At 44.2% G+C, this 24,166-nt stretch overlaps 1 protein-coding gene across 1 annotated transcript; it reads right to left on the reverse strand.

The window, feature by feature from the left end:
- Nucleotides 1–14,913: 14,913 nt before the first annotated feature.
- Hoxb1 (homeobox B1) lies at nucleotides 14,914–18,568 on the reverse strand. The gene is made up of 2 exons (XM_047545530.1): nucleotides 16,684–18,568; nucleotides 14,914–16,241 (listed from the first exon to the last, which is right to left on the reverse strand). The coding sequence occupies exons 1-2, from the start codon at nucleotides 17,261–17,263 to the stop codon at nucleotides 15,913–15,915; spliced, it is 909 nt and encodes a 302-aa protein (XP_047401486.1). The 5' UTR covers nucleotides 17,264–18,568; the 3' UTR covers nucleotides 14,914–15,912.
- Between the last annotated feature and the right edge of the window lie 5,598 nt (nucleotides 18,569–24,166).

Here is a 24,166-nt window from a genome sequence, read left to right on the forward strand (position 1 = left end):
AGACCAAAGAAGAGGTTATTAAAAGTCACTCCAGGCACAGTGGCACTATAATCCTAACAATTTGGGAGGTTGAGGAAGGAGGATCACAAGTTCCAGGCCTGCCTGGGCAACTTAGGAAGATACCAACTTAGGAAGACACTGTCTCAAAATAAAAAGTAAAAAGGCCAACACAGTGATGAACACCTTGTAATCCCAGCAACTTGGGAGGCTGAGATAGGAGGATTGCAAGCTCTAGGCCAACCTCAGCAATTTAGCAACTTAGTGAGACTCTCTCAAAATCAAAACAACAAGGGCTGGGAATGGAGCTCAGTGATGGAGCATCCCTGGGTTCAATCCCACAAAAATAAATAAAGTTACAATGCCATGATTTAAAGGACAAGTAACCAGGTAAGACTGGCTTTCAAAGTAGGAAAATCCAGGAGCTTCAAGAACCTGCCACAATTCCATAGAAAGAGAAGCCCTTAGGCAATCAACCTATTTCTTCTCTTCTTCCTGCTTTGAAAGTTTTTCTCCTAAAACCCAAATTTCTTCTCATTCTTTAAGCTGGTGACCTCATTTACACTCTAAGTATTTACAGTTTTTTTGGTTTTTTTTTTTTTTTTTTCCTTCTCAGGCATTCTTGAATTTTAAAAAGATTTGCAGATATAGCAACCTGGAACTGGTCTTTTCCTGGTTGTAGGTTTAAGATTTTTTTAAATATTTATATTAGTTGTTGATGAACCTTTATTTTATTTACTTATTTATATCCAGTGTTGAGAATCAAACCCAGTGCCTCACACATGCTTCCAAGCACTCTACCATCTGAGCCACAACCCCAGCCCACTGAGCCACAAACCCAGTCCTCGGTTTAAGATTTTTTGATCTTTAAAAATTCATCCTACCTGCCCACTCTGTTCTTTGATAGGCTTGTCTTGGATCTTCTACCATGACACTCCCTGAAAACTCTTGGGTTTCTCCAAAATCAGCTCCAGTTAGTTGAAATGCCTTTGGTCTCCATTTCTTTAGCTGACAATCAAAGTCAGTGATGGGGGAGTTGAAAGTGAGATTAGAGAGGGAGACTTATGAAATATGAACTTGGCCTTATAAAAAGTAACTCCACATCCCACCCACTTATATTTTCACCATTTAATGTTTTTTTTTTAACTGATTCTCAGCAAAAATTGATATTCCCTCTGGTCAGGAGGCTGAGTAACCATGTGCAAAGTGAAATATGGTGTACTTGAAGTCTCGTAACTTGTGGAAATCACCAAGACCCATTATTTCAGCATGCTTGCCTCGAGGCCAGCTCCAACAACTGAAAAAAAAGGACTGGTAAGATACCTGGCTCCTGCCTTCTTATAAACTATTTAATCTCTCTGAAACCTCTTACAAAAGCTGGTAAAAACTCAGATGAAGGAATACTGAAGCTGGATAAACACTCGGATCTCTACCCATGTTGAAAATATTATCTGTTCTTTCTCAAATATGTCTCTCCCATTCAGGTATTTGCTCTGTGATAGCCTTTTACCTTGGCAACTGCTAAGTCTCTGTGTTTTGTGTTTCAAAACTGATAAGGAAAGTCAAAATTCTCCCACTTTGCTTATTCAGAACACTGGGTAAAGAGAAGCCATATGCAATGTGGGCCTCAGTGGCCTCACAACCAGTGGCTCACCCTCCTTGTTCTTCTTGTGTGTGCCTTGCTAATCCCAGAGAGCAGAAAGTAATAGGAAGAAGAAAATAAATGGGCTTTCTCTGAGAGACTCATACAAACACTCTCTCTAGTGATCTCCTTATCTGCAGAGTTGGCAAATTCTTTACAACATCTGATCAAGGAAGGGTTTTTTTGATGTTTCGGCATGTTCTCGATTTACTACCCTGCTACAGGATCTGACTAGATGGCCTTATCAGGAGCCTTTTCAGAGCTTTCCAGGAAGGTTGCAAAGTCTGCGTATTTGTAAATAAACAGCAGGCTGATCCCAGAATGTGGTTTCTTTGGGGCTAAAGCAACATTTGCATAAAGCAGAAGAGCAGATGCCAGATCCAAGTGATCTATTGCCCTTAATCTGGCTTTGCATCCCTCCCCTCTCCTCTTCCTGTCTCCCCCTGAGACTGCCCATCATATTAACTTTGCTGTAAGGAACATTCTACATTGCCCCAGAACCTGCAGTAAATTATGAGATGAGAAGCTTCTGTGACCCCCACCCCCAGGCTTCTGCCTTCCATCTTCCTTGTGCCTGGCTCTGCAGATCAGTAATAGGAGACTCACAGGTAAAACAGGTTGAAGATTTGGACTTTTTTTCTTTCTTTTTTTTTTTTTTCCTTTGGTACTAGGGATTGAACTCGCAGTGCTTAATCACTGAGTCACATCCCCAGCCCTTTTTATTTTTTAATTTTGAAACAAGTTCTAAGTTGCTTAGGGTCTTGCTAAATTGCTGAGACTGGATTTGAACTTGCAATCCACCTGCCTTCACCTCTTGAGCCACTGGGATTACAGTTGTGCACCACCACACCTGGCTGATATTTGGACTTTTGATCTGCTTATTCCCCAGTCTTCAAAGTTCTAATCTATATGTCTACAATGACATCTCTGTATCATGACTTCTTTGTATCCATCTCTATATCATGACTTCTACTAATTGGGAAGTCAGAGCAGCCCCATGCCTATCAAAAGGATTTGGAAAGAGGTGTACTTAAAGAGAATGCTTCCCAAATTCACTTTATTTATTTATTTATTTATGGCACAGAATCTGAATACAGAGACTCACCACCTGCTTAGTAAGGGTTCCATTTCTACCCTGCACTTCCAGCTCCTCAAATTCACTTTAATAACCCTCTTCCAATTTTCCTTAGCTTGTTATGATTATACAAACCTGAGCCTGAGATCAGTCATGTTCAAAGTAGCTACATCTTTACAAACTTGGAGACCACCCCATGTATGTGTGAAACCTTCCATCATGGCCAAACACGAACCCATTAAAATTTTCACAAAATGCATAAATCACCTAAATATTTGACTTGAACTATAGAAATTTTCAATCTCTAAGGGTTACACAGAGATAGTCCCTTTGGAACCTGGTGGTCTTGGCTACTTGGGTAATCTGCTTGATTCCTCTTTTCCAAAAGGAAAAGGGAGAGGCAGTGACCAAAGACCTGATGGTCTAATAACTAGGGATGGAATTGAGGGTAGAATAAGGGGGGAAGAGAAGCTATCATCTGAAATGTATATTCCACATATGTGGATTTATATAAATACTTGAGGACCAGAGGCAGAGAAAGAAAATGATATGTTGTTTTTCAGATATGTGATCTTGGGCACATTACTTATTTTCTCTGAGCCTCAGGCTCCTCATGTATATAGTGAGAATAATGATACACAAACCTCCCAGAGATGTGGTGAGAAATAAGGGCTAATAGCAAAGTGCTATATAAATGTCAATAACAGCAACAATGATAACAAAAATAATAACAGCTGCCACCAAGGAGGGAGGTCAGGGAAAAGCATCTTGAAAGAAGTTGAATTACCTGGCCAGCAGTCATAAAGAGTGGAACTGAAGTAGCTGGCCTAGCTAGGTCACCTGCACTTCCCTCCCTTGAGATAATGGGGCCTCTCCTTCTCACCCATCACATTGTTTCTCTACACCAATACTCATTTCCTTCCTCACAAATTACACAGACTCCACTCAGTAAATGTTTGCTCCCTACAAATGGCTGCTGATGTGGCAGCTCCCTTCCTGAGCTTGGGGATTTGTATGGATTAAGGTATCAGTGACTGATGCAGCCCTAGAGGTCAAGTAGATGGAAACAATTTGCAAGAGAAAGAAAAGTCCTCCAATTTTTCACTACCAACCTGCCCCTTAGTCCTTCCCTGCCTAGGCTATCCTGTCTGTGTCAATAGAAATACAGAGCCTAGATCAAGGGATATAAAATGCACCTTCTGCTTTCAACTGATCTGATTACATTTTGTATCTTCTGTTCAGTTCTAAACATCTCATTTTATGGAAAATATTAACTAAAAAAGGAAAGGTGCAATAGGGAAAGATCTAGAAATCAGGTATCAGGAAGACCAAATGAAAGAATAGGGATATTTTTACCCTACAGAAGGAAAGACCTAGGGACACAAAGGACAGATGTCTTCAAATACTTGGAGGAGAAAAGGGATTAGGAGCTAGTGGTGCATGTCTGTAATCTAAGTGACTCTGGAGGCTGAGGTAGGGGGATCACAAATTTGAGGCCAGCCTTAGCAATTTATCAAGGCCCTAAGCAACTTAGTGAGATGCTGTCTCAAAAATAAAAAAATAAAAAGTGCTGGAGAGCCATGCCTGGTGGTGCATGTCTATAATCCCAGTGATTTGGGAGGCTGAGGCAGGAGAATCATGAGTTCAAACCCAGCCTCAGTAACTTAGCAAGGCTCTAAGCAACTCAGGAGACCCTGTCTCTAAATAAAATACAAAAAAAGGCTGGGGATGTTGGTCGGTGATTGAGTGTCCCTGAGCTCAATCCCTGGTACCAAAAAGAAAAAAAAAAAAAAAAAAAAAAGATGTGCTGGAGCTGTGACTCAGTGGTGCAGCACTTCTAGGTTCCATACCCAGTACCTGTCCCCCCAAAAAAGTTATTGTTTCCTCCAATAGTCCACAAAGAAGGATCAAGAATCAAGTCCCAAGAAGGCAAATTTCTATTCCACATAAAAACTGTTTTCTATCATTTAGTGAAGTTCAACCTCAAGGGAGTCTTCCTTACAGTGATCTTCCCATTGATAAAGGAGGCTGAGCCCAGGATGTCGTAGTAAAGATTAAGTGAAATGCTTCTCCAAGCATTTAGTTGTGGGGTTTTTTGTTTGTTTGCTTGTTTAATTTTGGGAATCCTTTCTGGTTTTCTTTTTTAAGTAATTATTTTATTTATTTTTATGTAATGCTAAGGATCAAACCCAGCACCTCATACATGCTAGGCAAGTGCTCTGCCACTGACCTACAGCCCCAGGCTGTGTTTATTTGTTTTTGTCTTGGATTTGCACACCTCTCCTCCACTCCTCTAAATTCATCTCAGGTAGGCACTAGTGAGACAGAAAAGTGGGAAATTTCCAGTCATTGTCACTTAAGCACTGATGTCTTGGGAAATTCATATACCAAATAAAAGGCTTTGGGATTATGTTCTGAGGGGCATAGAGAAAAGGGAGGGAAGCCCAATGCAGTTGTGTACTCCTGTAATCCCAGAACTTGGGAGACTGAGGCAGGAGAATTGTGAGTTCAAAGCCAGCCTCAGCAACTAAGTGAGGCCCTAAGCAACTTAGTGAGACCCTGTCTTAAAATAAAACATAAAAATGGCTGGAGATGTAGCCCAGAGGTTAGGCACCCCTGAATTCAATCTTTGGTACCAAAAACAAAGAAAAAAAAAGAAAAGAAAGGGGGAGAGAAGAGATGGGAATTCAGCAAAATGACTTCCTTGGTTCTCTCTCACTTTTTGAACTAAGAGGCAGTTATATGATCAAGACACCCAAAGGTAATATTGATCTGAAAAATGGGTCAGTATCTCCTTTGAGAGCACGAATTTCTCTCCATATCTGCCAAAGCCATTAGAAAAACACCTTTTACTATTGCAGGAAGAAGATTCGCAAGTAATTTACCCCTTCTTCTGTCTTCATTTCCTTGAATAACCAAATTCTCCTGTAAAGCTTGCAGATGCAAGTGTGCATGTATGTGGGAGGAAGCGGAGGGTGGGGAGGGGTGTCCTTTCTTTCCAGGTACACCCAGAGTAGAAAGCTGTTCATACCCACCAGGGACCTGGGACTTTTCTGTCTCCTCACTCCACCACTAATAGGGGATAGGGAGAGCACCAGGCATCCAAGGTAGTACTCTCTGTGGTTCAGCAAAAGGCTCCCCTTGCCAGGCTGGAGGGGAAGGGGAAAGGAATTCCTGGGGTGCTCAGTTAGACCCTGGATAACTGCAGAAAGAGTCCTGAAACCTGCCTGGGTTGTAAAGAGAGGCTAGAGACTGCCTCTAGGTTTCCACGTGACCCGAGACAAGAATCTGAGTTATTTCTTAGTGATCAGGCAAATATTTACACTTGTCACAAAAAATAATATTGAGAATTAAACTAAAGGTTCAAGAAAAGGAAACAACAGAGAAAGAGAACCAGGTATTTTCTTGTTTCCTAAGGAAGGAATCTGGTATTGGGAGCAGCTCAGCATCTGTCCAATGCAGAGTATATGCTAAACGAGATTTAGCATATCATTAGACTTATTACATTCAAACTTATGACCCTGTTTTTGTCCGTAGACTTGTGTACAATAGGACTAGAGGAAGAGAAAGGGTAAAGTAAGATTTGCTTTTTTTAGTCTCCTCATATCCCTTTGATATAAAGAGAAAGAAGGACCCAGAGTTAGGACTGGCATTAGGCACTACTAACCAGATACTGTTTTACCTCTATTTTTGTGTTTGTATCTTTGCTCTTTATGGGTAAATTCTAGAGATAAAGACAAGTTCTTTTTCATTTTTCCTATTCAAGGCAGGAGTACTCAGTTAAATCTTACTAAATTATGAGTTCAAACACCCAAAAGAAAACCAGGGGAAAATACCAATACATGAATCTTCAGTATTCTGTGAAGCAAATGTAAAAAGACTATTCATATTTGTGGTTGTTTTTACTTGGCTTTAGCTTAATTGTTTTTTCAGTACTGGGGCTGGAACCCAGGGGCACTCTACCACTAAGCCACATCCCCAGCCCTTTTTATTTTTTTATTTTGAGACAGGGACTAAGTTGCTTAGGGCCTTGCTAAGTTGCTGAGGCCAGGCTTGAATTTGTGATCCTCCTGCCTCAGCCTCCAGAGTCACTATGATTACAGGCAGCACAACTGTACCCAGCTGCTTTAGTTCAATTTTTGCTTTTCCCCTAAGTGTTTAGCAACATACCATGGACCGTGGAGTGCTATCCTGCCTCTTCTCCTTTTTCATTTCCATTCCGGGAATCTTGTAGGGTTGGATTAGGCTGAGGGTTTTCAGCAAAAGGTCCTTGTCTTTTTACACCTCTTATATTGAGAATTCTGTTTTCCACTCATACTTCTCTGAAGTTTCCTTGTGCAGCACATACAGTCAAAATAGAAACTCCAAAGAGTAGAACAAAAAGAGACTGTGTCCACACAGATAACAATATCTGTCCCTTAGCCCTTTTTCTCTGGCTGTGTAGAGGTCACTTCTGCAAAGCTGAGCACAGGTCAGTTTGTTTCTGGTTGGGAACAGAAGGGAATGATGCTTGTTTACAGTACAGACAGGTTTGTGAAGGGGTAAGGGAGGCCAGAGTCTGTGGGAATGTGTCAAAGTATGAATTCCAATGGGTTTTCTTTCTTTCTTTTCTTTCTTTCTTTCTTTCTTTCTTTCTTTCTTTCTTTCTTTCTGTGTGTGAGTGTGTGTGTGTGTGTGTGTGTGTGTGTGTGTGTGCGCAGTGGGTTGGGGGGTTACTGGGAATTGAACCCAGTGGCTCTACACTGAACCACACTCCCAGTCTTTTTTAATTTTATTTTGAGACAGGGTCTCACTATGTTGCCCATGCTGGCCTCAAATTTCCAAACCTGCAGCCTCAGCCTCCAGAGTTGCTGGGATTACAGGTGTGGCCCAGGACATCCAGCTTCAACGGGTTTTCAATGAGTTTTGAAATGTTTGCTCTGTAGGTGGGCAATGATAGGCATAAGCCCCTTTCAAAATTGTTTTAGCAATTCTCCATTTCCAATGTACCCACATTATTGAATTTGAATGTTCTAAATAAAGACCCAAATGCTGGAATCCTACCTTTACCCATCCCACTTCACCCATCCTCCAGGGAAGAGGGTGCCTTCCTAACCTTCCAGAGGTTCTTTCTAGTCAACTTCAGCAACTTGGGTAAACTGTCTCCTGACACAGGTGGGGAATGGAAATTGAGTTCTGGAAAAGAACTGAGTGTAAACAAGAGTAAGTGGAGGTAGTGAAGGGAAAGAAGTTCAGGACCCTCATCTCAAAAAGCAAAAGCTTCTGCCAGAGGCCACTCTAAAATGGGGAGAAATCAGTGAACTGTGTCAAAATTCATTAGATCCTTGTCTTGCCCCTCCAATCTTGCTGAGGAATTTCCTCCCCCAGCCTCATTTCCCCAAGAGAGCCCCTAATGTAAAAATCTAGCCCTGGAGTGGTACAGGGAATGAACAGGTGAACTTTCCTTTTGCTATTCCTTTTCCTTTTCCTTGACAACTTTGCCCTTCTCTCTGCTTGATTTCAGTAGACTTTCAAGTCCTACCTCTGTGGTATCATGATACCCAATACCTGTGTGTAGATCAGTGAGATGAAGAAGTAGGAGGAATTCATCAGTTCCCAACAATTCACAATGATGGTAAGTGACCACACATGCCAGACTGGGTGATCTTCCAACAGGCTCTGTGAAACTCCCAAGGGGTGGTCACCCTGCATGTTAGGCATGGAAAATAATGCTTCCCCTTGCTGTCCCCTTTTTGATCCTAAACTGCATGTATACCCTTATGTGATTTCACATTATTGGCCCTAGAAGAGGGAAGAAAACTCAAGTGTCTTTTGGAAAGAGAAAATGAAACCTTGGTAAGTTGGTGTGTAAATGACACAACACTGGACGAATTTAGAAGATGGAGAGGAGAGGAAGGCTTTGGGACAGATGCATCTCTCTTGAGCTCCCTGCAGGACGACTGTATTCATTTTCTATCTACATAAACATCCAGCAGGGCCTTAAAATCCTTTACATTTCTTAAGTTTTGCCTTTTCTTGGGTTTACATTTACTCAACTAAAGGAAGTCTTAAGTAAACAAACAGATAAGGGTGTTGTCTCTCTGTGGGAGAAGCCTTGTATCAAACTTACCCTAAAACCATACAGTGAGCACTGTCATTTGCTTAAGACAGGTACCTTTAATGGAAGATAAGGATGAAGAAAATGCCTCCAATCTACTTCCATTATCTTCATATGAGTACATTGATTATGATAATATTATTGGCCAAACTTCTGAAAGCAAACATCATTTCAGAACACCATTCTTGGGTGTCTAGCTCCTAGACAGAAGAATTTTAGTTCAATGTTCATTTATTCAACAAATATTTCCTGAGTATTTTCTTTGTGACAGATATTGTACTGGGTACTAGAAATGGAACAATGAAAAACACAGATAAAAATCCCTGCCTTCATGGGTCTTACATTCTAGAATATTAGGAAGTGAAAGATGAGTTTACACATATGACTTCTGGGTATACAAATGTCACTTCTTTATTGTATTAGCCCTTTTACCACCTTAAGGAACAATGTAAACTTTTACAAATTTACCAAGCTTCTCTACTAGAAAGAATAGTTTATAATAGTAATAACATATAGAACATGGAGATATGTGATCCCTTTGAAGTCCTGGATCATCTCTCCAACCCAGAAGTTCCATTTTTAGTCCATCTCAATGCACTCCTTTCCCCAAAAGACAATCATTCACTGAATTGTCTGTCCTCTGGGAGGCCCAGGCCACTGGTCCAGCAAGAGTGGAGAGACCAGGGCATGACCTCAGGACTGGGGCCCTTCCCCTGCCCTTCTGGCCTCAGCAATCCCTTGGACAGGCGGCTCCAACAGGGCCGGGCCAGAGAGTGGGGGGCTGCAAACCATTTCAGGGTTGAACTCTCCATGAACCGGGAAGGAAAGGAGGCGGAGGCGACAAAGCAGAGCCAGCAAGGGCAGGCTGGGGAGGCGAGGCTTCTGGGCAAAACTTCTGGCTGAGTAAATACTGAGTGGCCTCATCTCCAAGGTGGGGGTTGAAATGGAACTGTCAAGCCAGAGTAAACTGGAGGGAGCAGTTGGCCTCTAAGGAGCATGCTTTCTGGGTCTCCCTCCCTCCCTCCTCTTTTCCCCTTCGGGCAGAAAGGGCTTCAAGGCTCAGAATAATCTGGACCCAGGCCAGTGATTTTAAGAGCTGGAATGAAATGTAGAGAGTGATTTTAATTAGTTCTCTCTGTTGAATTAGTATATTCAACAGGATGTTTCCTGTCCCCCTCCATATCCCACCAAGTTTCCATTTCTTATCTATCTCTTCTATTTTTGGAGGAAAGGATGAGTTGAGCTGCAATGGGATAATTCAACTTGTATTAAACACAGCAGAAATAGGTCCAGAGAGGTAAGGTGATTCACCTAAGGGCTCAAAGGAAGTCCTTGGTAGAGTAAACTCAAGCATCCTGACTTCCTGTGCCATTCTTTTCTCAAGCATCTGATCTATTTGTTCTCCAAAGCAGAGAAAGACAGTGGATGAGGGGTCAGGTGGTCAATCTTTGAGCCCAAGTTTGAGCCTCTCTATTCTTCAGTGAGTGGACATTAAATATTTTGTATCTTCAATTCCTGTCACACCCAGGTCATATTCTGATTATATAAAGCATTTTCAGAGCCAGGGAAATAGCAAAAGCTGAAGCATCTGGGATACTGTGATTGAGTCATACTATGGAAGTCATGCAAAGAAGTCCTTGGAGCCAGAAATTGAGTCACCAAGAAAAAAATCTGGTACAACTGCAGGGGGAGCCAATATCTTGGACTACAATGAGAATGTGCAACCAAAGTTATACAATGAGGCTGTCCTGTCAAAAATGAACTTCATTTTGCCACCATACTTACTGTAAGCTGGTACTCTGTGGATCTTCCCAGAATACTTTTATCCATGATAGTTTTATTCCCTGGCAGCAAGACCTATAGTTTGGGGTCAGGTGGGTCTGCTGGTACAGTATAGGGGAGTGTATACTGGAGAATGTCTGCTTCTGTCATGTCAAGACAAAAAAAAATAAGATAAGGTAATCAAAAAATGTCTTTTTATCATTACCCTTGGTACATGTATGATAACACAAATGGTATGACTCTACATCATGTACAACCAGAGAAATGAAAAATTGTGCTCCATTCATGTACAATGAATCAAAATGCATTCTGTTGTCATGTATAACTAATTAGAACAAAACAAAAAGGTCTTTTGTAGCCAGGCACAATGGCACACACCTATAATCCCAGCCATTCAGGAGCCTGAAGCAGGTGGATCACAAGTTCAAAGCCAGCCTCAGCAACGTAGCAAGGCCCCACGTAACTCAGTGAGACTCTGTCTCAAAATAAAAAATTAAAAGGGTTGGAGATGTAGCTCAGTGACTAAGTTTCAATCTCTACTAACAACACACACACACACACACACACACACACACACACACAAATGTCTTTTGTGAATATAGAAAACAGGAACTTTCTACTGAACCTTTAGCCATATGCCAGGTGGCATTCCAAGTACTTTTATTATTTACCATTTAGTCTTCAACATCTTCCATTTTACACTTGGAGAAATGAAAGCACAAGCAGTAGACTAGCAGAGATCACCCAGATAATACAAGGGGACCACATTGAAAATTAAGTCATACTTCAGAACTCTTGCCCTTCACAGTGCTAAATCAGGAAATTGAAGTATCTGCCTTCAAGACTTCTTGTCAATTTTCCCATAGCACAAAGGGAGGAGAAGAGTTTGAGTCCAATACAGCTCTCCTCTTCTACAGGTGGGTAAGCTGAGACTAGAAGAAGGGATGGGTCTCAGCCAGATGACCTAAAGTATTCTCAGCAGCTGAGAAGGGAATCTCTCTACTCGTCTCTAGCTCCAGACACCAACAGGGATCAAGCAAGATATGAGTGTGAGATATGGGCAGACTGGGGACTACAGAAAGGGAAGCAACATATGTCTGCAAACAATGATAGTAATTGGTCAGGCGCGGTGGCGCACACCTGTAATCCCACTGTCTCCAGAGACTAAGGCAGGAATATTGCAAGTTCAAGGTTGGCCTCAGTGATTTAGTGAGGTCCTAAGCAACTTAGTTGAGACCCTGTATCAAAATAAAAAAATAAAAAGGATTGGGAATGTAGCTCAGTGGTAGAGTGCCCCTGGGTCAATCCCCAGTACCGATAAGGACAATAATAATAGCAATAATGATAATAATTGGGATAAAGACATAACTCAGTGACAGAGTGCTTACCAAGCATGAGTAAGGTCCTAGGTTTGATCCTTAACACCAGTAATAACAATAATTGTTGCTATTACAACTCACATTTACTTATTAAGGTACATTTCAAGTATTTGACACATTAACTCATTTAATCCCAGCATTAGTTCTATGAAATGGGTACCAACAGTATCCTTATTTCACAGATAATGAAACTAGGCACAAGGAATTAGGTAACTTGCCCAAGACCACAAGGCTGGTAACAGGTAGGGCTTAGATTTGAACCACAGGTGTTCTGAACATTTTTTCCCAACTCCTTGGTCCGCCTCTCTGGTTAGTCTTAATGTCTTTCATCTTAGTTGTCAGGAGATTATCTGAGCCTCCACATCCATGCTCCTGACCAGCAGCCCAGTGGCACAGGAACAAGGAGTGTTCATAACAAAGAAATGCTCAGAATTTAAAAAGGAACTTCTGGGTTTAAGAAATCTCTTTCTCTCTTGTCCAGGAGATCAAAGGACCTCACATTGAGCGAACAAATGCTGAGGGAAAAGGCAAATGAAAGAGAAGTTCACACTTGGGGTTGAGAAACAGATGGTCTGGTGAGTTGGTCCAAGTAGGGATTGACTGTCCCCCAAACCTGGCATCCAGGCGTTAGGGGCAGTGTTCCTCAGAAACCTTGACAAACTTTCAACCAGTCCTAAGAATTCTCTTCCCATGAAGAACTAAGACAAAAAAAAAAAAAAAAAAAAAAAAATCCTCTGAAGATTTTTATTTTCAAAACTGGAGATATTTTCCCCCTGGATCTGGTAAGTGGAAGTGTGGGAATGGAGGCTTTCAATTTTTGCAAAAAACATAAAGTACATATCTGAAAAGGCATGGAAGAGTCTATAAGTGAAGCGTTTTGGCATCTGTTCTGAAAAGTTCAATGAAGAATTTCTATTCGTGTCAACTGGAGCAAATGGTGTTTTTGTTTGTTTATCATCTTCTCCTTTGTCATTTATGGTAGAAAAATATGCAGTGATCTTTTCTTCCTCCAAATTAATGTCTTTCTGTAGATCTGTTGGGGGGGTACTTAGATTGGAAGTGTGATTCAAGCAGGAGAGTGCAAAATCAGGAAGAGACCTGTTAAAGAGATAGGAGACTGATTCATTGTGGATTATGTTGAGCCTGTCTCTCTGTTAATGAAGAATTGATTTGCCCCTCAACCCTCCCTGGAGGAATCTGATGGCTCCTTCTTCTATGACCAAAAATCAAATGCAACAGCCTTCTTTTTCTCCTGACCTCTCCCTCTGCCTCTCCCTCAGGACCTGTCACTCCCAGTCTGAGACCCTGCTCCACCATCCTTATGATCCAACTTTGCTCTAACCACTGGACCTTCCTCCCCTGGCCTTTCTGTCCACCTGTCCAAAGTGGATAAAGTTGGTAGGATCTACAAATACCCCAACCAGAAGGTTCTACCGCTCATATTAACTGACTCCAAGCAAGGGAAGTTTTGTTTCCAAAGGCACTTGCTCTGTCCCATCTGCCAAGGTGACCTTTGGGGAAGCCAAACTTGGTGGCTATTTCTATTAAATGCAGAAAAAGCAGTTAATAGAGGTTTTTTTTTAAAAGACAGGGGGTAAGAAAGCAGCCCCTGGGAAAACTGAACTTCCTCTTGCAAAATACCTCTCTTCCTCTCCAGCTGGGCTGTGCAATTATTGATAACGCTGACACCAATTTCATGAGGAAGCAAATGCTTGGCGTTGCTTATATACACTCCACATACACATGTTTCTCTGCCTCTCTTCCTTTCAAAGGGTCGCGAATTAAACAGATTGCGGGACGGGGGAGCAAGATAAGAGGCCCCAGCCTTAGTCACCGCTGCACCCCCAGCGGTGCTGTCCTGGCCCTAGGTATGGGGGCTCCAGGGTAACCGGAATCAATAAACTTGGGCCTGGAGCCCAGAGGCCCGCGTCATTTCCAAGGCACCGCCAGGCGAGTGAGCGGTGGCGGTTTGTTGGCCGCTGCAGAGCTTCCTGAGGCTCCCGGCCTCCGCCCACCAAAGGTTTGCCAGTGGGACCAGCCCAGAGACAATAGCTGCCCCCGCAGGCGCGCCGCTGGCTTGTGTGGAAAGCCCAGAGGCGCTTCGAGGTAAAAAGGTCAGCGCCGGTCCCGCTTACCTCGGCGGCCTTCCCCCACTTCATCTCGGGCCGCCGCCCCTGGGCCCGCACCCCACCCCAAGCGGCCCTTTCGTGGCCACCTCCTTCCTGCGGTCCAACGCCCTGAGACTGAGGGCGTTCACCTTGAGCCCCGGCGGAAAGGCACTTGAAGGCTTGAAGGGGAGCCGGCTGTGACCCGACTCTTGCAACCACTAAGACTCCCGAAGTCCGGTTGAGTCGCTGTTTGGAAGGACGCCGGCTTGAGGGGAGCGATTTGTTTGTGTGCCAGTCGGGAATTTGTCAGCGACCCATCCTATCCTTGAGCAAGAATAAAAGGGAAGGCATCACACAACCTCATCCCTATCCTGCTTCACTCCTTCAGCAGACTTCTGCCTAGTTCTGGGCAGGAGGGAGTTGGGGAAAGGGAAAGAGAAAGGGCCCAGTTTCCTCTGCTTTCCCCCACATTTCCTCCTCCTCTTATTGCATCTTTTTGTCCTCTGCAAACAGATCTGTTCTCTACTCCTGCCTTTCTCTCCAGAACATCTCAGTACTGTCTCACCCCTCCACTTTCTCCATTTTCCCTGGTTCTGCCAATGACCAGTGGACTAACCACTGCCAGGTCTGAGTGCATGAGGCCCAATTCACCTTAAGCCCACCTCCAGTAATGCCTTCTCTGTATCCAACTGGGATAAACCTCAGCTCTTTCCAACCCAACCAGCCAGCACCAACTCTTTCCTCACCTCTTCCCCAGAACTCATGAGTTTAAGGGAGGTGCTGAAGCAAGAAGGAAGCAGAAGAAAACACAGACTTTATTGAAATGAGGTAGTTAGAGGTACAGAGAGAACCTGACTTGTTTGGTGCTCAGTTTTCCAGAAACTCAAATGGTGTCTCCACTATCTCCAAGGTTCAGAGAAATGATATCTCCAAAGGTCAGAGAAATGCTTGCAGTTGCTGAGAGCTCTCACTATACCTGATCCTCCCTGGGATAGGGAGGTGAGGGAAGACCCCCAGGGGTAGTGATGGAGATGAGAAAGAGATTCCTGGGTTTTCCAGGAGGCAATAAATAGGGGAAATGTAGTGGGGGCATGCCTGTGCCTTCCTGGTTGAGGCTTGCTGAGGGCAGGCCTTGCACAGTATTCCAGAAGTCTCCGACATACCAAGTTCCAAAACACTTTGGTGACTTAGTAATGAGGTCGTTAATTGGAGGAGGCAGGTCTCAGAAAACAACCTCTGGAGACTGTGTTAGTGCAATACACGTGTGCCAGGAGAGGGTTAACAGGGCTAGATGGGCGTCTTTTTGGTCTGTCACAAGGGAGCTGGTGCTATTGTAGTCTGTGGGTGACGTATTAAGGATTGAGATTAAGGGTTGCTGATAATAATACATCTGCACTCAAATACCCCCATATAAGAAAATCCAAGGCCTTCTCTCTATCCCAAGCCTAGAAAGGGAAGTTAGGATAAGAGTGCATAAGGAGCATCCTCAAAGCTTAAAGGCACTGAACTGAATAGACCAAAGTTAGAAGGGAAAGGAGAACCCATGAAGATGGGCTGGCTCTCGCCCTTACTCATGCTTGAGTGGATCCCCAGATCAAAGTCAGGGGGAAGCCCATCCAGTCCCTCCACCTTTGACAGGTTGGGTATTTCTCAGGCCCCCAGTCCTGATCCCCAAGCCATCAAGCCCCCCTTTCCTAGATCTGAGAAAAATCTTCCCTCTCCATCTAAACTGGTGTCCTAGTCTTGGTAAGGATCACCAGGGCAGTGAAGTTGGAGAAGGACAAGAGGGGGGCTGGACTAGGGCTCTCCAGGGGTGGATGGGAAAGTTCAGTTCAGGAGGTGATGGAGCTGGGCGAGGCTTCCGGGGAGGTGCCTGTCGACTGGTCCGAGGCATCTCCGGCTGCCTCCTTGGGGCAACCTGGAGGAGCTGGGGGTACCCGGCTTCCCTCTCGTTCGCGCTTCTTCTGCTTCATGCGCCGGTTCTGGAACCAAATCTTGACCTGCGTTTCATTGAGCTCCAGGGTAGCAGCAATCTCCACCCTCCGAGCTCGGCTGAGGTACTTGTTGAAATGGAACTCCTTCTCCAGTTCAGTCAGCTGCCGCGTGGTGAAGTTGGTGCGGAGGCCGCCGGTCGCGCCCAGTCCCAGCTCCGACACCTTCGCTAGGGGCGGGGCGGGAAGAAAGGCCACGTCAGTTCTCTCACCTCTCTCCCTCCCCTCCGCTCCTCCCAGTCCAGCTCTGCACCCTCATTCACCATTCTGTCCACAGTTCTCAAGGTCCCTGCGGATCACCAGGCAGCCCAGTGGTGATCTTCAAACCTGGAGCAACCTTCCCCATACTTCCATCCCCAGCCCAACGCAGCAGGTCCTGGGCCCCCATGCTGGGCGAACAGATCAGGAAGTGGGGTGTGTATAGAGACCTACTCTTGGGGGTGGCCCTGCACTTGCTAGATGGGAAGATCTCACTGATTTGGCGGAGTACACTCACCTGCCTCTACCAGAGCGGCTGAGAAAAGAACCCAACCCGGGACCAAGACACCTCAGTGCAGGGACAACTAAGCTGCCTTGGGCCCGGAAGAGGGGGCAGCCACGTCTGAGCCCTACCTGTCTTGGGTGGGTTCCTCTTAACCTTCATCCAGTCGAAGGTCCGGGCCGTGGGGGTGCTGGATTCTGACGCGCAAGATGATGATTCCTTGTCCTCGGAGAGGAGATCTGCGTAGGCCGGTGCAAAGCTCGCGGTCTGCTCGTTCCCGTAAGGGGGCTGTGGCGGAGGGTAGGGCCCAGGGCCGGCTCCACCCGCTCCGTAGCCGTCGGACAAGCCCCCTAGCTGGGCAGCGTAGCTCGACGGATGAAAATAGCCTCCTTCTCCTTCCGATTGGCCCAAAGGGTAATATTGAGAAGGCCCATAGCTGGGACTGCAGGCGGCCGGGGCATACCCCGAGGGCGCGGAGCTGGGGAAGGGCACCCCCAGCGCTGAAGGCGGCTGCTGGACGGGATAGCCCGAGTTCTGCTGCAGCACGGGGCTGGGCAGTCCCCCGCCATAGCGGCCCTCGCCTGAGTAGCTGTCAATGGCAGGAGCCGAACTGGCGGGGAAGGAGGTTGGGGCGCTGTGGGCGCTGTAGGCGTTAGGTCCCCGGTTACAGAGAGGGTACTCTAAGAAGGAGTTCATCCTATTATAGTCCATGCGTCGAGGCCGCAGGAGGGTCGGCCCTTTTCGGGGAGACACCCTCTTGCCCTACAACCTTTCGGCAGTATGTCACAGCGATGAGGCTTGCATCCATGGCCTGGGCCAGATCGCCTGGGCCAGCGCTCCCCTAGGAAAGGGGTAGGGAGTGGGGGTGGGGGGGCACATGTGATCTCTCCCAGGCCAATGGGCAAAGCGGGCCAGAGTTTGGCAGCCCCAGCGCCCATCCATCAGCCCCCAAGCATTAGCATGACAAAGACACTTCAATCACCGGCAGCCCATCCATCTGAGAGCGACATGGAAGCGTCAAAAACATCTTTCTTCAAAGACTTTTGGAAAGAAGGGACCAGAGGGAGAGGGGGGGAAAGTTTGAAGAATATTCAAGACTTTTTTCTCCCCTCCCAACCCCCAAGGCCTTCAATAGGCTCTGGGTTATTAGATTTGGATAAATTCAACCCAGCTGCCCCTGGATCTTCCCACCCCTAAAAGAAGCCTCCCCCCAAGGCTGTAGACCTGGAGGTGGGGAACCTAGCTTCTTTACTTTGCCCAGAATTCCCACTCTGGGTTTCCTTCTCCCAATTTGTCTTGGGGTGATGGGCTAGGACAGCGGGGTGAGGTATGTTATCTTGGGCCAAATGGATGACTGTGAAGAGGGGGTGGGGTGGGGTGGAAAAACACCTAAGGGTGTGAGGCAGGGTCTAGAATCCAGAGGAAGAATTCATTAAGCAAGGGGTGGGAAAATGGCATTTGAGGGAGCAAGCCAGGACTATAGAGATGTGGAGAAGAGGATGAAAAACGCCCCATTCCTCTCTCCATCTCTCTGCATAAATGCTCTCTCCTCATTCACGCATCCATTTCTCTCCCTCAGCCTCTCTTTATATTCTCTCTGTCTCAATCCATCTCTCTGTTCGTCCATCTCTCTCCATATTTATATTCGTTCCCTACCTATCCATCAACTCATCTCGCTAGATGTATTTATCCTCTCTCTAGCCATCCATAGCTGTAGCTGGCTCACTCACTCAGACTTAAATAACTCCCTATATCTCTCCAGAGAGCCAGAATGAGCAGAGCTAGGTGATGTATACAGGGGGGTGAAAAGAAGGGGAATTTTTATTTTCTTTCCCAAATGTTTAAAACTAGTGGAGGCCCTGCACTCTGGTTCCCTCCTACCCTTTCTCTCCTTCACCACCCTCCATGTCCTTTAGAAAAAAAAAAAAATCCCTAGCCACAAATCCATAAATTCAATACCAATTAAGTGTTGAAAATGACTCAAATTTCCATGAATTTCCAGAATATATAAAGGAAGTTTTCTCAGAGAATGGGAAAAATCAGTGCAGAGGCCCTGGGACTACTCTGACTTCTTTCTTTTCTTTTTTTTTTTTTTTTTTTTTTTTTTTGGTACCAGAGATTGAACCCAGGGGTACTCTGTCATTGACCGAAGTCCCCAGACCTTTTAATTTTTATTTTGAAACAGGGTCTCAAAGTTGCTAAATTGCTGAGGCTGGCCTCGAACTCATGATCCTCTTGCTTCAGTCTCCTGGGTTGTTGGGATTACAAGCTTGCCACTGCACCCAACTGGGACTCTCAATTCTAAGGGTAAGAAGTGCACCCTTACCTCTTTCTGCTCAGTGTGTCTGTTGGGTTGGGGAAGAATAACAGGAAATGTCTTACTTGCTCTCTCAGATCCTGGATGAAACTAGAAGAGCTTTTAAGTAGACACCCATTGATTCTCCTCCTCCTCCAGACTCTGAGGACAAGAGCTTGGAGAAATCCAACACCCACACTCATTTGTAACCTGTCAGGGTGTCTGCCTGACCAGAATCCTGGGGCCAGAGTTAGGGCAAGTCCAGGAGGGCAGGAGTTCAGGAAGGGATCTCTGTAAACAAGTGAGCTCAGGAGAGGAAGGGGAAGCAGGTGGTTACAGGCTCACGGAGGACCTTCAAAACTTCTCAGGTTTCCCCACCCCCAAAAGGGCAGGGTATGCACTCACTCCTCCACAAAGGACTCCAGAGTTGTCTCTCTCAATGTGTCTCCATCTTCTGGCTCCCAATCCTCCTCCTTGTCTGTATCTGTCTCTATAGTTGCCCCTCCTGTTCTCTACTCCAATCTCCAGAATCACACTGCTTTTTTCTTCCCTAATAACTGTGAGCCCCCATCTAGCAAAGAGCTCCAATCCCTTCACAGAACTCCTGTCACCCTTCCCTCTTCACAGGTGTTCTTCTTCAGACAAGTTGTGGGCAGGGGAACCAGCTCCTAACTTCTTTAAGAGAGATGCAATGGGGGAGGGTGAGAGAATGTTCATGTGTCAAAGGGATGAGGCCAGACAAAAGAGAGAATTGAGATGGGGAGGGTTGTGTGCAGAAGGATTGAAGAGAAAAGGATTATTGAGGTGGGAATGAGCAGATTTCTTTCTATTCCACCTCTTGGGGAGAAAGTTTGTAGTTAATCCCGATTTTTTCTCATTTATTTATTTATTCACTTACTTTTGTAAGTACTGGTGATAGAACCTAGGGCACTTTACCACTGAGCTATATCCTGAGTCCTTTTTATTTCTTATTTTCTAATTTTAAGACAGGGTCCCAGACTCACTAAGTTGCTTAGGGCCTCACCAAATTGTTGAGGCTGCCCTCAAACTTGGAATCCTCCTGCCTCAGCCTCTGGAGCCTCTGGAATTACAGGATGGTGCTATAGCACCCAGCCTTTCTTCTCATTTTAAGATGGCTTTCACAGAAGCTGAGACCTCCAGGTGTAGGGAACTAGGGTTTGTCTTCTAACACCAAGTCTGAGCAAGGCCTATATCTGACCTGGTTGCCCTGCCTCTGAGTGACAAGACTTCACTCTCTACCTTTCCTCTGTTCCAAAGAGAACCTTCTCACCCCATCCCTTGCCCTCCTAATTAAGGGTCCAATTTGAGTCTAAAGGAAGAAACAAATTCCAAGTCTGTTTGATAGAACTGTGCAAATCCATCTAGGAGTTGAGGAAATGCACTCCTATAGCAGCTGAAGTCACCAACAATCTGTCATTTTTTTTTTTTTTTTTTTTTTTTTTTTTTTTGGTGCTGGGGATCGAACCCAGGGCCTTGTGCTTGCAAGGCAAGCACTTTACCAACTGAGCTATCTCCCCAGCCCCAATCTGTCATTATTAACAGGAGGAAAAGAGGGGGATTGGGGGCAAAGTTCAGCAGACAGCACCCACCTAGTATGCACGAGGCCCTGGATTTGATCCATAGTATTAAAGAAAGGAAAGCAAAAGAAAGAGGAGGAGGAAAGAAGGCAGGAAGAAAGGAAGGGAAGAAAGAAAATAAAAAGTACCTCAAATTATACTGTCAACAGTAGCAATTACTTTGATTTCCATTCTCCAAATTCACTATGCACTCCAATTTATCCCTGAGTCTCGCCACCTTCCTTCTTACTGCAGGTACATTAAAACTTTCCAAAATTCCTATTGACTTTCCCAGCACCATCTCAAAGGACTAGAAGGGTTGGGGATATAGCTCAGGTGGTAAAGTGCCTGCCTAGCATGAATGAGGCCCTGGGTTCAATCCCTACGCCCCTGGCAAAGAAAAGGCCTGGGAGAACCAAACAGATCTGGTCCCCAACTCTCCTAAAGTTGATTTCCCTGTCTGTATGGTCAGTTAACACACAGACATAGAGAACATAGGCATGTTTAGAACTGAAATTATCTTGGAGGATTATTGGTCCTTATACTAAGAATATAAACCATTCTGATCACAATAGGGATGTTAGAAGTCTGTACCCAGATTCTGCCAGCTATTCTTCTCAAGAGAATGAGACAGGAGGACTGAAAGTTCAAGGCCAGCCTGGACAACTTAGGGAGACCCCCGTCTCAAAATAAAAAAGTTTTTAAAAAAACTGGGAACCCGGGAATGTAGTTCAGTGGTAAAGCACCTCTGGATTCAGTCCTCAGTAAAAAGGGAGTGGAGGAAAAAGTTTGCACCTTTCTGGTCCTTTCTGTGGAGGCAGCTCTTAGATTGGGTAGTTGGCAGGAGCAATCTAGCGGTTCTTTCATTAGGCCTCAAGATTCTCTATCTGCTCTCCCCAGTTCAAATTTTGGGAGGCCAAACCCAAGATCAAAGTTGGAGCTTCAAAACTAGAAGGATGACCAGGGTTATAATTTTTTCCAAGAGATGGCTTCTTGTTCCTTTTGGGGGAAAATGGAATCTGAATTCACCATTGTTTCTTTTAATATCAGATAATTACACTGTCATGAATCTGATTTAGAACCTTAGACTATGGACAGTGCATATTGTAATGACATGAATACTAAGTTTGGGGCCAGAATACTTGGGTTCGAGTCCTTGTTTGGTCATTTCTTAGCACTATGACCCTCAAAAATTTCTTTCCTTTCTCTCTCTCTCTCTCTGATTGAACCCAGGGCCTCTCACATACACTAGGCAAATGTTCTACCACTGATCTGTGCCCTCAGTGCTAAACAAGTTTCTTAATTTCTCTGAGTCTTAGCCTCCTAGAACAATGTGTTTAATATTACTAAGTTTTCTGCATTTTTAGTACGATTAAAGCAAACAAGAAAATATAAACCATAGAAAACTCTATACATGTATGATACTAACATTATCATTTCAAAATAGTATGAGTCAGTCTTCTTTTTTAATATAACTAGCATATTAAAATATGGAAATATGAAATAGGAGACTAGCATATATGCTGTTCTTTTATGTAACTTATCTCCATATATTATACAATATGTACTTTATCATATGCAAATTTTATTGAGGATGGAGTAGGCTGGCTTATTTGGGTAAAGAATTGTCTTCTAAGCTGACGAATTTTTTTGAAAACTAAAGCCTAATATTTAATGTCTACAAAGATGCCCCAATTATTAAAAAGTTTACAGTTGACTATTAGAAATGCCTTCCTGATTTTCCTAATATTTGGGTAAAGTTATCTAGGGAGGAAGTTGTCTCCTGTTTCTTGAGGCCTAAATGTCCTTTCCAGAGTGGGGGAAGAGTTGAACCTGACTTCTGGGATCTGGATAAATCAACAGGATGCAAACTTTCACCTGGAGTGAATAACTGGAGGCATATTGAAATAATGATTAGAATTTTTTTTTTCAGTGCTGAGGATTGAACTCAGGGCCTCACACATGCTAGGCAAGTGTTCTACCACTGAGCTACATTCACTACCCTGATTGGGATCTAAGAGAAAAGATTAGAGTGACATGAAGAATTGAAATAACTTTCTACTTACCTAGGTTTATCCAAATGTGATAGTTTGGACCAAAATATCCACTTTGGAAACCTTATCAAACACTGGTCGAGATGAATTTGAATCTGAATGACTGTTCCTACTGTGACTTTTCTGTGGTGGTTGGGAGTTAGGGAAGGTATTGTTATTTTATCCAGGACCTCTAGCATGCTAGAGATAGGCAAGGACTCTGTCACTGAGCTACACTCCAACCTCTAAAAGGTTCACTGTTCACTCTCCACTGAGTAGAGTAGTTTGTTAGATTTCCTTCAGGTACTACCTTCCTTAGCACTGGAAGTGGAAAGAGTATATGGGCAGGAAAGCAGAGCTGGACTGGAGAAGTCAATGTAGGATCTGGGCTACAGCAGCCACAACAGAGGAGATGAAGAGAGACCCTAGAAGCCACCTTCTGCACAGTGAGGACATGCTCTTGACTGAAAGCATATTCCAAGAAGCTACACAGTGGGACCAGTACTTGTCAGAAACTTGGAGGAAAAGTGGTTCACGGAATTCAGCAGGACTGTTTAGGGAAACGCAAAATCCGTGACTATGCTCTGATGCCCAATAACCAGATAAAATCTGCTACACCATGTCAAATAAGAAGTTTGGTGACTCTTTTTATACTAATCGGCCTCCTGTCTTTTAAAGAAGAATAAATATAGCCTAACATTGAGGAAGGTGGCAGAGGATGAAAACCAGAGAGGAACTTGGCTAGGACTCTTCTGTATATTCATATTTATTGAATTCCTGGTACATAGCACTGCACCCATTGACATGCTTGTTGAAAAGATTTCTCTCCCTACTCTTTTAATGATTGGGGACATGATTTTTGGTGTAAAGATACAAATTAAAATCTGTTAAAATGGTTCCAATCAGGAAACTGGGATAGGTTATTATCAAACACCAAGAGTCACTCAAAAATCCAAATATAATAAATATTTAATGAACTGTGAAAACTAACAAATATACTTTTGTCATATATTAATGCAGAGCACATTGTTGGAAATATTTAATTTTTCAACTTCCATCACAGATAGAGAAACTGAGGTCCAGAAAGGGTAGGAGACTTGACCAGGCATAAATTAACTTAAAAAAAATAATTCCAGGTTATTCTTTGATCTAATGATCCTTTCTTTTACCATAATAGTAATGAGCCATTCTTCTTATATGAATGATTCACCAAGAGTAGGGCAGATTGACCTGCAGTTTTCTGGTCTGCACTGAAACCTTCCCAGTTCAACCAGTCAATTTATAAACTGTCTATGCTACAAACCACTTAAAATTGGTCCTGACCCAAGAGAAGCCCTGCCCTAATCAGGATAGGACAAGTGAATGGCACATACCTGCCTGGCACTGCCCTGTAGCCTGCTGCCATGAGCAGGTATACTGTCCCACCTGGGAACTACTCCTCTTCCCTTCCTTCTCTATTGCCAGCTGTTAAAGTTCTAGTTAAAGAAGTTGACTCCAGAGATGAAACAGCAGGAGATTATTTAGAACACAAATATTTCAAATCCTGTTTCTTTATGAATCCTACTTTGGCAAGCATTCCCTTGAATTTGACTTTAGCTTGAGAGGGTAGATTGAAGATGGGAGTCATTTCCTTCTGGAAATACATTGCCTCTTTATTCTTTCCTGGTATCACCAGAGATGGTGAGTTTGTGAACAGAGAGAAACAGCC

The sequence above is a fragment of the Sciurus carolinensis genome, chromosome 3 (assembly GCF_902686445.1).
Source record: "Sciurus carolinensis chromosome 3, mSciCar1.2, whole genome shotgun sequence".
Taxonomy (NCBI): Eukaryota; Metazoa; Chordata; class Mammalia; order Rodentia; family Sciuridae; genus Sciurus; species Sciurus carolinensis.